Genomic DNA, 17,246 nt, shown 5'->3' with positions numbered 1-17,246 from the left:
CTTGAACCCGGGAGGCAGAGGTTATAGTGAGCTGAGATCGCGCCACTGCACTCCAGCCCGACAAACAAGAGTAAAACTCCGTTGCCAAAAAAAAAAAAAAAAAAAAAAGTGAATGTAGAAAACATTTAGAATGTTGACTATTTCTGATGTACATTGGTTGCCTACTCACTGGGGCTCCATTCCTAAATCCCTGACATCATGGCTCCTTCCCTGTAATTCCAGGACATTACAATACATCGCCAATTATGCCAGCAGGTCCAGTCTGGCACTGAAGGACCCCAGTTCGGCCCCACTTCATATTCTTTTCTCCTGCTCCTATCGAGCATCTTCTCCTGGCTTCTTACAAGCTCTGCACATTCCTGCTTTGCTCCCAGTCCAGAGTTGATGCTGGCCATCTCGTTAGGATTGGCCTCCCCCTCTCTGCTCTCCTCCTTCAATTCCCCACCCCACCCCTTCCTCATCTGAGTCGCCTCCCAGCTCTCTCCATGGGTCTTTATGTCCCATGCAGTTATTGGTTGTGTCCCCTGTGATGGTGATAATGCTGATGCCTCTTGATTCTTGCCCAGTGGGTGTTCTTGTGGGATTTTGGTATGTGGCCCCCACAGCCAGGGTCCCACTGCAGCAGAGGCTGCATCTTCCCCTCTCCATCTGGAGAGTGTCACCTCAGCATCACATTATAGAGTGGGTGCTTAGCAAATGCTTTCTTCACAGATCTGACTCATTTTCTAAATGGTATGAAGGGAAGTAGAGATGGGGAAATGTTCTAGCTGGGGTGACTGAAGCAGAACTGGAAGTTTGAAATGAATTTTATCTGGGGCATCCCATCAGTCCTTTTTAGGACTGTTAACGAAACATATAAGGCTCAAGTGATCTTGAAGCCACAAACCAGCTAACCCCATCCTCTGGCCTCATGGAGCTGAGTAGAAAAAGTGATTTTACAGAGCCCTTAAAAAGTGGGGAAAGCAGGCCGGGCGCGGTGGCTCAAGCTTGTAATCCCAGCACTTTGGGAGGCCGAGGTGGGTGGATCACGAGGTCAAGAGATCGAGACCATCCTGGTCAACATGGTGAAACCCCATCTCTACTAAAAATATAAAAAATTAGCTGGGCATGGTGGTGCGTGCCTGTAATCCCAGCTACTCAGGAGGCTGAGGCAGGAGAATTGCCTGAACCCAGGAGGCGGAGGTTGCGGTGAGCCGAGATCGCGCCATTGCACTCCAGCCTGGGTAACATGAGTGAAACTCTGTCTCAAAAAAAAAAAAAAAAAAAAAAGTGGGGAAAGCAGCAGCACTGCAGGGTCCCACACCCCAATTCTCTTCTGCCAGAATTGGTGCTGATCCATGCCCACTCAAGAGACCACTCTTGATCTTTGGGTCCAAAGAACAGCAGGCACTGTGATGGCGAGGGAATGAATGAGAGGGTCTCGTGGCTGGAAGGATGGAGAGGAATTTCCTCTTACGCAGCTTTGGGGTCCCTGCAGCTGACTAAAGGGACAACAGCTGATGGGAGGTCTAGCAGTGCTTGGCCAAGGACAGGCTCAACCCAGAGCATTTCAGTAGATTGACCAACACTCCTCCCAAGGCAGGGGCCAAGAAGCTTTTCTGTAAAAGGCCAGACTATACATATTTTAGGGTTTTCAAGCCATATAGTCTGCTGCAGCCACACAACCCGGCTATTGTAGGACAAAAAACAGCCCCAGTCCATATGGAAAACCAATGAGTGTGGCTGTGTTCCAGACATTGAAATTTAAATAATACAATTTCATTTTTAGTTTCATATCTTACAAAATATTATGCTTATTTAGATTGTTAATCATTATTTAATAATGCAAAGATGTGAAAAAACAGTCTTGGCTCATGGGCCATATAGAAACTGACTATGGGCTGGATTAACTCGGGGGCAGACATTTGCTTGACTCCTGCTCTAAGGAGTAGTGACCGAAACATCTCAGCATCTGCCAGTTCTCAAAAAGTCTGATTTGGATCTTTTAACTCCAATCCTAGTTTGTTATCTTGCATTACAGATGGGCGCCTCTCTCTTTGCCAGTAACATTGGCAGTGGCCACTTTGTGGGGCTGGCTGGGACAGGAGCAGCTTCAGGAGTCGCCACTACAACATTTGAATGGACTGTAAGTGACCTCATAGGCTTTTTCCTTTGAATCAAACCCATATCCAGTGTCTTAGTATGTTTCATGCTGCTCTGACAGAATATCACAGGCTGGGTAATTTATAAAGAGCAGAAATGTCTCTTATAGCTCTGAAGGCTGAGAAGTGCAAGGGCTGAGGGGCACACAGCTGGCAAGGGTCTTCTTGTTTTGTCATCCTATGATGGAAGGTGGAAGGGTACCGGGGTATGAGAGGGAGGGAGAGTAAAAGAAAGCAAGAGAGAGAGAAAGCGAGAGAGAGAAGCAGAAGAGAAAAGGGGAGAAGAGGGTGAAACTCATTTTAAAAATCAGAAACCCACTCCTACTATAACTAATCACTGTCTCAATAACGACATCCAACTACGATAACAACATCTATCTGTTCATGAGGGAAGAGCCCTCATGACCTAATCAGTCCTCAATGGTCTGACCTCTCAATACTGTTACATTGAGGATTAAGTTTCCAACACATGAACTTTGTGAGACACGCTGAAACCAAAGCATCCAGTTACATTAATGAAAGTCATATCTCCCAGGTTTTTCTGGAAGTCTGTACAGAATGTTTTCCTCTTTGATTTTTTGTCTTTCGTCTAGTCCACTTCTTGGGTTTTTAATTTTCTTATTTGTTATTGTTTTTTTCTTTGCCAATTAACACATAGGTACCTAGGTATACATGTGCCATGGTGGTTTGCTGCACCTATCAACATGTCATCTAGGTTTTACACCCCACATGCATTAGGCATTTGTCCTCCCCTTACCTCCCACCCGCTGACAGGCCCCAGTGTGTGATGTTCCCCTCCCTGTATCCATGTGTTCTCAATGTTCAACTCCCACTTACAAGTGAGAACATGGGGTGTTTGATTTCTGTTCCTGTGTTAGTTTACTGAGAATGATGGCTTCCAGCTTCATCCTTGTTGCCTATAGGTGAGCGCCACCACACCCAGCTAATTTTTGTATTTTAGTAGAGATGGGGTTTCACCATGTTGGCCAAGATGGTCTTGATCTCTTGACCTTGTGATCCCCCCGTCTTGGCCTCCCAAAGTGCTGGGATTACAGGTGTGAGCCACTGTGCCCAGCCCAATATTTTTATTTATTTATTTTTTTAGTAGAGATGAGGTTTCACCATGTTGGCCAGGATGGCATCGATCTCTTGACCTTGTGATCTGCCCACCTCAGCCTCCCAAACTGCTGGGATTACAGGCGTGAGCCACCACGTGTGGCCAAAACCTATGAAGTTTTTTTTTTTTTTTTTTTTGAGTCGGAGTTTCGCTCTTGTTACCCAGGCTGGAGTGCAATGGCGCAATCTCGGCTCACCGCAACCTCTGCCTCCCGGGTTCAGGCAATTCTCCTGCCTCAGCCTCCTGAGTAGCTGGGATTACAGGCACGCGCCACCATGCCCAGCTAATTTTTTGTATTTTTAGTAGAGACGGGGTTTCACCATTTTGACCAGGATGGTCTCGATCTCTTGACCTCGTAATCCACCCGCCTCGGCCTCCCAAAGTGCTGGGATTACAGGCGTGAGCCACCGCGCCCAGCCAAACCTATGAAGTTTTAAGAAAGTTTACAAATTTGTGTTGGGCTGCATTCAAAGCCAGCTTGGACCACAGGATGGACAAGTTTGCTGTAGCACATGGCTGGACATGTGATGGATGTGCCGCCAATAGTTCTTGAGTTGCCTGGATTTTTCTGTTCTTTTATGTTACTCTCTGATGTTTTCATGTACATGCATGTGCACATTGGGCAGAAGAGGATGCCTGTGTAAAGGAAAGTTGGGTCATATTGAAAGTTTAAACAGACTATCCTAGGTTGAACTCAAAGTGACCTTGAGCAATCACAAATGCCTGTGCCCCTCTCCTGTTGAAGATTCTGCCCCTACTTTTCCTTTAGTAATATCCGGGAGTCCAGGATGGATCCAGCCTCCAGATAGGCTCTATGGCTGAAGCTTTGTTTTAATAGTGCCTTGGACACTAGAATGAAATCAGTCTCCAGAGGCATGGCAGAATGACCTGTGTACCAAGTGGGTGTGACAAGCAGGCTGCAGAGAACTCAAGTCACCTCCTGTGACTATGACCTTGGGCTCCCTTAATCTCTGTAAGGCTCAAGTTTCCCCTCTGTAAGATAAGCATAACTGTGCTTCTCACATCTGCCTCACTTAGACTGAGAGCAGCATAAGTGATATATGAAAAGATTCTTTGTAAAAATTGCGTATTTATGCTAGATTATATTATTACCATCATTGGATGTGGCAAGACTTGGGGAACACTGGGGATATTCTATTTCCAGATTGCTTTCTCATCCTCCGTTACTTTTCATTTATGCAATCCTTTGGCAAAGATTATATGACCTTGTAGGAGTTCCACTGGGATCAGATCCCTTATATTCTTTCCCTTTTTCACCACACATATTTTGTGGCAACTTAAGCCCCAGAAAATGGTGGCCCGAGTTATAGAAACAGAAAAAAAGGAACTCACAGTTGTCTCAGGATAATTGTTTGAATGGGACAGGATTAAACCAACTTTTTTTTTTTTTTCTTTTTAATTTTCAGACTCAGAGGTCATATAAGGACAAGCTCCACAAGCCAAGCCTCTTTAACATCTCACTCTCTTATTTTGGTTCCTCATAGTCCTCAATAATGTTGCCGATTCTTGGATGGATCTTTGTCCCCATCTATATCAAGGCAGGGGTGAGTATCTGTTACCAGAAGGTCAGAGTTCAGTTCTAGGCACTGCTGCTCACTGCACAGAAAGTCAATCACTGAGACAATGAATATTGCCAAGAAAAAAGGCTTTTTGGGGTGTTGCAGCCAAAGAGATGGGAGCTCAGTCTCAACTCCCATCTTCCTGATAGACTAAAATAAGGGGTTTATATAGCAGGGAAGATATATAACCATGTGTGGGAAAACAGGAATGAGGGGGCGGATAAGGAAGAGAAGTCAGTTAACAGGAAGCAGATGATGGGTTAGACAATTATAAAAGGTGAGGGGTCTGGCTTCTCATTGTTCACGTGTGGTGATCTCGTGAGTTTCAGCTCTTTGACCCTATCCAGGAGGCCTGATTATTGATTTTCTGAGAGAGGAACTGAGATAAGACAAAGGTAACTTTCTACAAGACTGGGAGGATCAGTTTCTATGCTTATTCAAAGAAACCACAGACATCAATTCTATGGGACAATTGGGCCAGTTCCATATTCATAGGTATTCTGGGTAAATCTGTCAGGTGTATCTTTCAGGCATTCATTCATTCACTCTTTCTCTTCAATCACGAAACCTGGGTTTCTGTCCTTCACCTGGCCTATTGCTAGTAATATACAGAAGACAAAAGTCAAATTTCTTGCCTAGAGACGTTTCCAGTATAGAATGTGGCCGCAACTAGTTGGGAAATCAGTGGTGTCCCTGGCATGATGACCCTGGAGCAGAGATGACAGGTTTGATGGCAGAGTAAAGACGAAGGCAGTGGAGGGGGAGGATTATGATCAGCTCCGAGACTTGAAGCTTGAGGGCTGGGGTGCTTGAGGGCCACCATTAATGGGGCCAGGGATTCCAGATTAGAGGTAAATGATGGATGAAAAGGAGAGTGATGATTTCACTTTGCAACAGGTTAAGTGTTTGGTGCATTCAGGACACTAAGGTGGAGACACCCAGCTGGCACTGGGAAAGTGAGATCTACAGATAGGTCAGGAGAGAGACCTTGGCTGGAGTTATCAATGAGTGTGCCATTCTCTTCAGAAGCATGGTTTAAGAATCCACCTTCTGCAAGTCACTGTCCAAGGTAACAGGTCTACCTCCATGAACAGAAGCCATGGTTTCATCACAAGGAAGGGGCCATACACAGCCCTTTCACTTACAGGTCCTTAGGAAATGCTGAATAATCTGAACACACAGGGACTTAAGGGTAAGTTCCTGTCAATGTCTGTCTCTGCAGGTGATGACCATGCCAGAATATCTCAAGAAGCGGTTTGGTGGGGAGCGACTCCAGGTCTACCTCTCCATCCTCTCCCTCTTCATCTGTGTGACTTTGTCAATCTCTGTGAGTTCAGAGCCTCCTGACATTTTAGCTTCAAGAGGTTATCAGACAGCGCCAGAGTGCTAACATAAGAGAGCTGGATGTGTAGACTGTCAACAGCCTTTCAAGGGTTATGCCATATGGATGTCTTAAACTCTCAGGGGTGTCTCTTCCAAGCCCTATGGGGAAAAAGGGAGCTTCAAAGATCCCGTGTTCATAGAGTGGTAGACTTTTAAGTCATGAGAGACTCCAGGGTATAAATCTGCCCTCTCATCAAGGATATGAAAAAATGAATGTACAAAAAGAACAAAATGTCTCATTCAAATAACACAGCTCTTGAGTAAAGGGAAGACTTCTCTGGCCTCCTGCTTTTTCTACCTCAAGATAACCTTTATATTTTTTCTCAGAGCATGTCCAAGTTTACATTTTCATTTTCAGTTTAAGCCACAAGGAAGGTACTTTGTATTATTATACTGATTTTTCTTAAATTCATTCTACTTTATCTAAGACCACCATGGTAATACCCATGTCAAAAATAAGTGTTAAAAAATTAAAGTACATTTTAAGTACTCTTTTATAAAGTTACAATTTTGGGGCCAGGGGCGGTGGCTCACGCCTGTAATCCCAGCACTTTGGGAGGCTGAGACAGGTGAATCACTTGAGGTCAGGAGTTCGAGACCAGCCTGGCCAACATGGTGAAACCCCATCTCTACTTAAAATACAAAAATTAGCCAGGCATCGTGGTGCACACCTGTAATTTCAGCTACTTGGGAGGCTGAGGTAGGAGAACAGCTTGAACCCAGGAGGCGGAGGTTGCAGTGAGCTGAGATCACACCACTGCACTCCAGTCTGGGAGACAGAGCGAGATGCCATTTCAAAAACAACAACAAAAGTTACATTTTTTGAAGATAATCAGTGAGGAAAGATGGAAGGAATTTGGAGATTCAGCAGCACATGTAAAAAACAAAGGCTAACATATTTGCTCCTCATGTGTCAGTCACTAATGAAATCATCTCAAGTTTATAATCTAGGCAGGTGTCTCAGAGTTTGTGAGAGAAAAAGCTGACCTTTCCTATTGCTCCTGTCAAACTGAGTCATTGTTGGAAGTGAACCTGCTGTTTAGATTAGACGGCATGAGCCTTCCCAATGCAAAGTGGGCACTGCCCAGCAATGACTGCATATTATTGAGCTTTGTGTTGGGGTAGCAAAGATTTTTGATTTCACCATTTGGCTAAGGCAGTAAGATGGGAAGGTTAGGCGAGGCAGAGGGAAGCAGAGGAGCTCACAGGTGTCAGGGGCTTAGGGTTCACACGTTCCTCAAATTGTTGGACTTGCCAATCTCCCAGTTGTCCTCTGGTGCTGACATCTACAGCTTTATGGTTTGAAAGAGCATGAGCAGGCATGAAGGCAGAGAACAGAGGACAATGCACAGCGAAAGAGCCCTCAAGGGATGCAAATACCCAGGCTGGAGGGTTACTGGTGGATGGGGAGGGACAGAATGTTGGTGAGCTGGGTGCGGGTGCAGGGAAGTCATTTGCGTGTCTGTGGCTGTGCAGAGTCCATGGTTGGCTGGAAAGACACCTTAAGCAGGAGTCCATTCTTGCCTGCAGGTTTATGTTTTAAGTGACATTAATCACGATTAATCTTAGACATGACATTCTGTAGACTCTTAGACTCTGATAACAGATTGTGTCCTAGTTACTTATTAAACAGGTAATTATGAGATCTTAGGACAGGACAGTTTTCATAGGTCTCCTCTGCCCAGATTGGAAAAAGGTCATCCTGTTCACTGGTTCTCAACCTGCAGTAACATGTGCATTGAGATTTGATACAAACTATAATCTACAGTCTTTATTCAGATATTGACTATTGTTTTCAATACAATCCTTTATAGCAAGAGAATCATTGCAATTCCTCTTTACTATGAAAAATAGTTTATAATCGTTTTTTTTGAGACGGAGTTTCACTCTTGTTACCCAGGCTGGAGTGCAATGGCGTGATCTCGGTTCACCGCAACCTCCGCCTCCTGGGTTCAGGCAATTCTCCTGCCTCAACCTCCTGAGTAGCTGGGATTACAGGCATGCGCCACCATGCCCAGCTAATGTTTTGTATTTTTAGTAGAGACGGGGTTTCACCATGTTGACCAGAATGGTCTTGATCTCTTGACCTCGTGATCCACCCGCCTTGGCCTCCCAAAGTGCTGGGATTACAGGCTTGAGCCACCGCACCCGGCCTATAATCATTGTTAGTGTAATTAATGCCACTGAATTATATACTTAAATGGTTAAAATGATAAATTTTATGTCATATATGTTTCACCACAATAAAAAAAAAATGTCATTGGTGACTGAGCCTAGTGATGTCTGCCTATAATCCCAGCACTTTTGGAGGCTGAGGCAGGAGGATCACTTGAGGCCAGGTGTTCTAGACCTGCCTGGGCTAAATAGTGAGACCCTTATCTCTACAAAAAATACCATATATATATTTAGCCAGGTATGGTGGCTCACTTGAGTCCAGGAGTTGAATTACAGTGGGCTAAGATCATGCTACTACACCCCAGCCTGAGTGATCTGGAGTAGTGCCAGATCTCTTAAAAAAAAATTCATTGAGCCAAGATCCAAGATGGCCGTTTAGGAACAGCTCAGGATTGCAGCTCCCAGTGAAAGCGCAGAGGGTGAGTGGACGCCGCGTTTTTATTGCCCACAGACTAGGAAATTCCCGGGCAGAGGTGCTCCACGCTCGCCAGCGCGGCTGTTGTGGCCAGCGCTGCTGTGCCGGCCAGCGCCGGCCGGCGCCGACCAGCGCCGCTGCTCTGCCCCACGCAGCTGCTTTGTCGGCGCCCTGGAGCCGCGGTTCTCCGTACAAAATACACCGGTCCGGGTGCCCTTTTGGCTGGCGATTGGAGCCACGGGAAGTCGCCCATATGCTGGTTCAAAAAGGGGACTGAGCAGAGAACCAGGACAGTAGATTCCAGGGCAAAAAAAAAAAGAAAAAAAAGCGCCACAAACCTCAGTGCCGCTGTTTAAGCCAGCGCAGTGAGTGGCCGCAGGGGAAAACAAACAGACCCCGGCGCCTCTTCAACAGGCGACTGGAACACCAACTTAAAAAAGGCTCTGAGGCAGGGAGCCAGGCGATCAGGCTCGGCTGGCCCCACCCCCATAAAAGAACAGCAACCAGAAACTCTGGATTGAGGATTTCACAGCGAGCGCAGCTGAACCCGGGACAGTCCAGCTCTGTGGGGGAGGGGCGTCCGCCATTACCGAGGCAGCCCGCCGTTGCCAAGGCAACCCGCCATTGCTGAGGCAGCCCGCCGTTGCCAAGGCAACACGCCACAGCAGAGACTCCGCCCCAACAGAGGCGGGCCACCATCGCCAAAGCAGTTCTAACTACACCCATATAAACAGGACTGCAGGGAAGTTCACTCGGCAGCGGGGCGCAGCCCACAGCAGCTCAGCAAAGCTGCTATAGGCCGACAGTGACTAGGCTGCCTCCTTGCTGGGCTGGGCAGGTCTGAAGGAAAAAAAGAAAAAAAAAAAAAAAGAAGGCAGCAGCATAACGGAAACTCATAAATAAAGCCCTAAATCCCTGGGACAGAGCACCTGGGAACAAAAAGCAGTTTATGAGTTCTGCTGCAGCAGACCTAAAACTACCTGCCCAGCAGCTCTGAATGAACAACAACAGAGCTCACAGCTCACCATTTGAGCTCCTATAAAGAAAAGACCGTCTCCTCAAGCAGCTCCCTGACCCCTATATATCCAAAAAGACACCTCATAGAGGAGAGATCAGATTGACACTAGGCGGGTATCCTTCTGGGACAAAGATAGAAGAAGAAAACTGGTAACAACCCTTGCTGTTCAACAGCTGCTGCAGGTGAACCCCAGGCAAGCAGGGCCTGGAGTGAACCTCAGCAGACCTACAGCAGAGGGGCCAGACTGTCAGAAGGAAAACCAAGAAGCAGAAATAACCTCATCATCAACAAACAGAACGTCAATCTGAAAGATTTGAGACCCAATCTGAAAGCCAGCAACTACAAAGTCGACAGGTGGATAAATCCTTAAGGATGGGAAGAAACCGGTGCAAAAAGGATGAAAACACCCGAAACCAGAACACCTCTCCTCCTAAAAGGGATCACAACTCCTCGCCAGCAAGGGAACAAGGTTGGATGGAGAATGAGTGTGATGAAATGACAGAATCAGAATTCAGAAGATGGGTAGTAAGAAACTTCTGTGAACTTAAAGAACATGTTCTAACCAAATGCAAAGAAACTAAGAACCTTGAAAAAAGATTTGACGAAATGCTAACAAGAATGGACAAAATAGAAAGGAATATAAGTGAATTGATGGAGCTGAAAACTGCAACATGAGAACTTCGTGAAGCATGCACAAGTATCAACAGCCGAATTGACCAAGCAGAAGAAAGGATATCAGAGGTCGAAGATCAACTCAATGAAATAAAACGGGAAGGCAAGACTGGAGAAAAAAGGGTAAAAAAGAATGAACAAAGTCTCCAAGAAATGTGGGACTATGTGAAAAGACCTAATCTACGTTTGATAGGCGTACCCGAATGCGACGAAGAGAATGAATCCAAGCTGGAAAATACTCTGCAGGATATTATCCAGGAAAACTTCCCCAACCTAGCAAGGCAGGCAAACATTCAAGTCCAGGAAATACAGAGAACACCACAAAGATATTCGTCAAGAAGAACAACCCCAAGGCACATAATCGTCAGATTCACCAGGGTCGAAATGAAGGAGAAAATACTAAGGGCAGCCAGAGAGAAAGGTCGGGTTACCCACAAAGGGAAGCCCATCAGACTCACAGCAGATCTCTCAGCAGAAACCCTACAAGCCAGAAGAGAATGGGGGCCAATATTCAACATCCTTAAAGAAAAGAACTTTCAACCCAGAATCTCCTATCCAGCCAAACTAAGCTTCATAAGTGAAGGAAAAATAAAATCCTTTGGGAACATGCAAGTACTCAGAGATTTCGTCACCACCAGGCCAGCTCTACAAGAGCTCCTGAAAGAGGCTCTACACATATAAAGGAACAACAAGTACCAGCTCAACTAAAGGGCAAAACAGCCAGCTAGCACCAAAATGGCAGTATCAAATTCACACATAACAATATTAACCCTAAATGTAAATGGTCTAAATGCCCCAATCAAAAGACACAGACTGGCAAATTGGATAAAAAGACAAAACCCATCGGTGTGCTGTATCCAGGAAACCCATCTCACATGCAAGGATACACAAAGGCTCAAAATAAAGGGATGGAGGAAGATTTACCAAGCAAATGGAGAGCAAAAAAAAGCAGGAGTTGCAATTCTCATCTCTGATAAATTAGACTTTAAAGCAACAAAGATCATAAGAGACAAAGAGGGACATTACATAATGGTAAAAGGATCAATGCAACAAGAAGAGCTAACGATCCTAAATATATATGCACCCAATACAGGAGCACCCAGATACATAAGGCAAGTTCTTAATGACTTACAAAGGGACTTAGACTCCCACACAATAATAGTGGGAGTCTTTAACACCCCATTGTCAACATTAGACAGATCAACCAGACAGAAAATTAACAAGGATATCCAGGACTTGAACTCAGACCTGGACCAAGCAAACCTAATAGACATTTACAGAACTCTCCACCCAAAATCCACAGAATATACATTCTTCTCAGCACCACATCACACCTACTCTAAAATTGACCACATAATTGGGAGTAAATCACTCCTCAGCAAATGCAAAAGAACGGAAATCGTAACAAACAGTCTCTCAGACCACAGTGCAATCAAGTTAGAACTCAGAATTCAAAAACTAACTGAGAACCGCACAGCTTCATGGAAACTGAACAACTTGCTCTTGAATGTTGACTGGATAAACAATGAAATGAAGGCAGAAATAAAGATGTTCTTCGAAACCAACGAGAATGAAGACACAACATACCAAAATCTCTGGGACACATTTAAAGCCGTATCTAGAGGAAAATATATAGCAATAAGTGCCCACATGAGAAGCAAGGAGAGATCAAAAATTGACACCCTATCGTCAAAACTGAAAGAGCTAGAGGAGCAAGATCAAAAAAACTCAAAGTCTAGCAGAAGACAAGAAATAGCTAAGATCAGAGCAGAACTGAAAGAGATAGAGACACAAAAAACCCTTCAAAAAATCAATAAATCCAGGAGCTGGTTTTTTGAAAAGATCAACAAAATAGACAGACCACTAGCCAGATTAATAAAAAAGAAAAGAGAGAATAACCAAATTGATGCAATAAAAAACGATCAAGGGGATATCACCACAGATTCCACAGAAATTCAAACCATCATCAGAGATTATTACAAACAACTCTATGCACACAAACTAATAAACCTGGAAGAAATGGATAAATTCCTGAACATTTGCCTCCTGCCAAGCCTAACCAGGAAGAAGCCGAAACCCTGAACAGACCCATAACAAGGTCTGAAGTTGAGGCAGCAATTAAGAGCTTACCACCCAAAAAAAGCCCAGGTCCAGATGGGTTCACAGCTGAATTCTACCAGACATACAAAGAGGAGCTGGTACCATTTCTTCTGAAACTATTCCAAACAATACAAAAAGAGGGAATTCTTCCCAAATCATTTTATGAGACCAACATCATCCTGATTCCAAAACCCGGCAGAGACTCAACAAGAAAAGAAAACTTCAGGCCAATATCCATGATGAACATAGATGCAAAAATCTTCAATAAAATACTGACAAGCCGATTGCAACAGCACATCAAAAAGCTTATCCACCATGATCAAGTAGGCTTCATCCCGGGGATGCAAGGCTGGTTCAACATACGCAAGTCTATAAACGTAATTCACCACATAAACAGAACCAAAGACAAAAACCACATGATTATCTCAATTGATGCAGAGAAGGCTTTTGACAAAATTCAACAGCCCTTTATGCTAAAAACACTCAGTAAGCTAGGTATCAATGGAACGTATCTCAAAATAATAAAAGCTATTTATGACAAACCAACAGCCAATATCATACTGAATGGGCAAAAACTGGAAGCATTCCCCTTGAAATGTGGCACCAGACAAGGATGCCCGCTCTCACCACTGCTATTCAATATAGTATTAGAAGTTCTAGCCAGAGCAATCAGGCAAGAAAAAGAAATAAAGGGTATTCAAATAGGAAAGGAGGAAGTCAAATTGTCTCTATTTGCAGACGACATGATTGTATATCTAGAAGACCCCATCATCTCAGCCCCAAACCTCCTGAAATTGATAAGCAAGTTCAGCAAAGTCTCAGGATACAAAATCAATGTGCAAAAATCACATGCATTCCTATATACCAGTAACAGACTTAAAGAGAGCCAAATCAAGAACAAACTTCCATTCACAATTGCCACAAAGAGAATAAAATACCTAGGAATACAACTAACAAGGAATGTAAAGGACCTCTTCAAGGAGAACTACAAGCCACTGCTCAACGAAATAAGAGAGGACACAAACAGATGGAGAAACATCCCATGTTCATGGTTAGGAAGAATCAATATCGTGAAAATGGCCATACTGCCCAAAGTAATTTACAGATTCAATGCTATCCCCATCAAGCTACCAATGACCTTCTTTGCAGAACTGGAAAAAACCACCTTAAACTTCATATGGAACCAAAAGAGAGCCCGCATAGCCAAGTCAATTCTAAGCAAAAAGAACAAAGCGGGGGGCATCACACTACCAGACTTCAAACTATACTACAAGGCTACAGTAATCAAAACAGCATGGTACTGGTACCAAAACAGAGATATAGACCAATGGAACAGAACAGAGGTCTCGGAGGCAACACAACATATCTACAACCATCTGATCTTTGACAAACCAGACAAAAACAAGCAATGGGGAAAGGATTCCCTGTTCAATAAATGGTGTTGGGAAAGCTGGCTAGCCATGTGCAGAAAGCAGAAACTGGACCCCTTCCTGACACCTTACACTAAAATTAACTCCAGATGGATTAAAGACTTAAACATAAGACCTAACACCATAAAAACCCTAGAAGAAAATCTAGGCAAAACCATTCAGGACGTAGGTGTAGGCAAGGACTTCATGACCAAAACGCCAAACGCATTGACAACAAAAGCCAAAATAGACAAATGGGACCTAATCAAACTCCACAGCTTCTGCACAGCAAAAGAAACAATCATTAGAGTGAATCAGCAACCAAGAGATTGGGAAAAAATTTTTGCAGTTTACCCATCTGACAAAGGGCTGATATCCGTAATTTACAAAGAACTAAAGCAGATTTACAAGAAAAAAACTAACAAGCCCATTCAAAAGTGGGCAAAGGATATGAACAGACACTTCTCAAAAGAAGACATACGTGAGGCCAACAAACATATGAAAAAATGCTCATCATCACTGGTCATCAGAGAAATGCAAATCAAAACTACACTGAGATACCATCTCACGCCGGTTAGAATGGCGATCATTAAAAAATCTGGAGACAACAGATGCTGGAGAGGATGTGGAGAAATAGGAACACTTTTGCACTGTTGGTGGGAGTGTAAATTAGTGCAACCATTGTGGAAGACAGTGTGGCGATTCCTCAAGGACCTAGAAATAGAAATTCCATTTGACCCAGCAATCCCATTACTGGGTATATATCCAAAGGATTACAAATCGTTCTACTATAAGGACACGTGTACACGAATGTTCATTGCAGCACTGTTTACAATAGCAAAGACCTGGAACCAACCCAAATGCCCATCGACGATAGACTGGATAGGGAAAATGTGGCACATATACACCATGGAATATTATGCAGCCATCAGAAACGATGAGTTTGGGTCCTTTGTAGGGACATGGATGAACCTGGAAACCATCATTCTCAGCAAACTGACAGAAGAGCAGAAGATCAAACACCGCATGTTCTCACTCATAGGCGGGTGTTGAACAATGAGAACACATGGACACAGGGAGGGGAGCACTACACACTGGGGTGAGTTGGGGGGAAATAGGGGAGGGAGGGTGGGGGGTGGGAAGCTGGGGAGAGATAGCAAGGGGAGAAATGCCAGATGTAGGTGATGGGGAGGAAGGCAGCAAATCACACTGCCACGTGTGTTCCTATGCAACAATTTTGCATGTTCTTCACATGTACCCCAAAATGTAAAATGCAATAAAATAAATAAATGGGAAAAAAAATTCATTGATACTATGTCAACTACTTACATATAAATTCAAAACCATGGATTTAATTATTTAATAGTACTATATAATAGAAACAAAGGTCAAGGAATTCATAATAAGATAAAGTGTGTTTTAACATGGAAATGATTAAGCAGAACTACACAAAAAGTTAAAATGCTGTGGTGTAATCATCGCCCCTCTGTGGATGAGTATAAAATCAGTATGAATGAAAATAGCCACAAATGCAGACAGAGGCAGATATGCACGAGGGGCAACACCACAGGTAACATTCTTTTTCTGAAATGGTGAACATTTTTTTAAAAGTGAAATCTTCCCTCAATACTAGTTGGTATTCCTGAAAAACCCCAATGTGCAATAGAGTCGGGTGGAATGATAAAATGTTAGGTTTTATTTCAAATCTTAGAGAAAAATACAACCATCTCCTGCTATACCTGTTTCCAGCCCCAAGTTCTACAAAGAAACAGAGACAGAGTCTTGCTCTGTCTCCCAGGCTGGAGTGTAGTGGTGCAACCTTGGCTCACTGCAACCTCTGCCTCTCAGTTTCAAGTGATTCTCCTGCCTCAGCCTCCGCAGTAGCCAGGATTACAGGCATGCACCATCATGTCTGGCTAATTTTTTTGTATTTTTAGTAGAGATGGGGTTTCACCATGTTGGCCAGGCTGGTCTCAAACACTTGACCTCAAATGATCCACCCCTCTTGGCCTCCCAAAGTGTTTCTCACATGTCTTCAACTATTTGAGATTGTTACATACATCATTGCCCTTTGATCTCAAAAATTTCAGTGTAAATTTTCCCCCAGATTTAACATTCATTGACGATTCTACCTGATCCAGTGATTTTTACCTGATCCAGTCTTTACTGTGGCAGTTGTAAAATGGGGATGGTTTTTTAAACTAAGCGTTCCGGGTATATCATTATTCCTAGAAACAGGGATAATTTTTTGCAAAACCACAGCAGAATTATCAACTCAAGCAAACATAACATGGATACAGTTATCTACAATTTAAATTCCAACTTTGTCAACTGACTCAGAAATAATCCTGTTTATCATCCTTTCTCCTCCAATACAGGATGCGGTCTAGGGTCAGGTATTATTCAGTTGCCAAATGTCTTTAGCCTGCTTTCATCTGGAACATTTCTATGTACCCCTTTTCTGTCTTTGATGACATTGACATTTTTGAAGGACAGAGTCCCTCCTCCACTCTTCTTAATATGACAATCTTTATTTTGGACTTGCCTGATATTTCTTCATAGTTGGATTCAGGTTATACGTTCTTCTTGGCTGGAATACTGCATAAGAGACGTGTCCTACTAAAAGTATCCTATCTAGAAGCATTCGGTATCCATCTGTTCCTTAATGGTGATGTTAATTATGATCACCTGATCGAAGTGTTGCCCAATTTCTCCAATACAGAATTATTGTTTTATTTTCCCCTGTAACCAAAAGGATCTGTGCTAGATCCTTTAAACCACTCAAATATTCAGTTCCTCTTTGAAATTTTCCAGCAGATTCAGCATTCATAAATGGTCTTATCAGATCCAATCTTTACTAGGACAGTTGACAAATAATTTTTCAACTCTAGCACTCCTTCCATAGTTCCCATCCAGCATTCAGCAGGCTACTGAGGGCACGAGTCTTCCCTTCTCTATTTATCTATAACTGATGTGGACTGACACATTTCTATTTATCATTGGCTTACAAATATTATTTTATGTAGTTATTTTGATACTCATGCCATATTTGGCCAGTGAGAGCTCCCCAAACTGGATTCTGTGTAAAGGATAGGGCATGCTCCCATCATTTTATTGAGCAATTTCTTAAATTCTGGCATAACAAAATGTTTCAGACTCATCTTGTACCAGCCCTCCTCCAGCCCTGGAATCACCTATTTTTCTGGGACATCCCTGGCTCCTTTAGTGGGGAAGGG

The 17,246-nt window shown here is 43.7% G+C and overlaps 1 protein-coding gene across 2 annotated transcripts in view; it reads left to right on the top strand.

Annotated features, from left to right (window-relative positions):
• SLC5A4 (solute carrier family 5 member 4) overlaps positions 1-17,246 on the top strand; it is a 46,846-nt gene that overhangs the window by 1,919 nt on the left and 27,681 nt on the right. For both annotated transcript variants that reach the window (XM_032266911.1, XM_032266910.1), the window contains exons 3-5: positions 2,021-2,125; positions 4,764-4,823; positions 6,061-6,165. In XM_032266911.1, the coding sequence (XP_032122802.1) occupies positions 2,021-2,125; positions 4,764-4,823; positions 6,061-6,165 (270 nt within the window). The remainder of the gene's footprint in view (positions 1-2,020; positions 2,126-4,763; positions 4,824-6,060; positions 6,166-17,246) is intronic.

This window comes from Sapajus apella, unplaced genomic scaffold (genome assembly GCF_009761245.1).
Source record: "Sapajus apella isolate SASKATOON/1434 unplaced genomic scaffold, GSC_monkey_1.0 scaffold162, whole genome shotgun sequence".
Lineage (NCBI taxonomy): Eukaryota > Metazoa > Chordata > Mammalia > Primates > Cebidae > Sapajus > Sapajus apella.
This window is presented reverse-complemented; position numbering and strand designations above follow the sequence as displayed.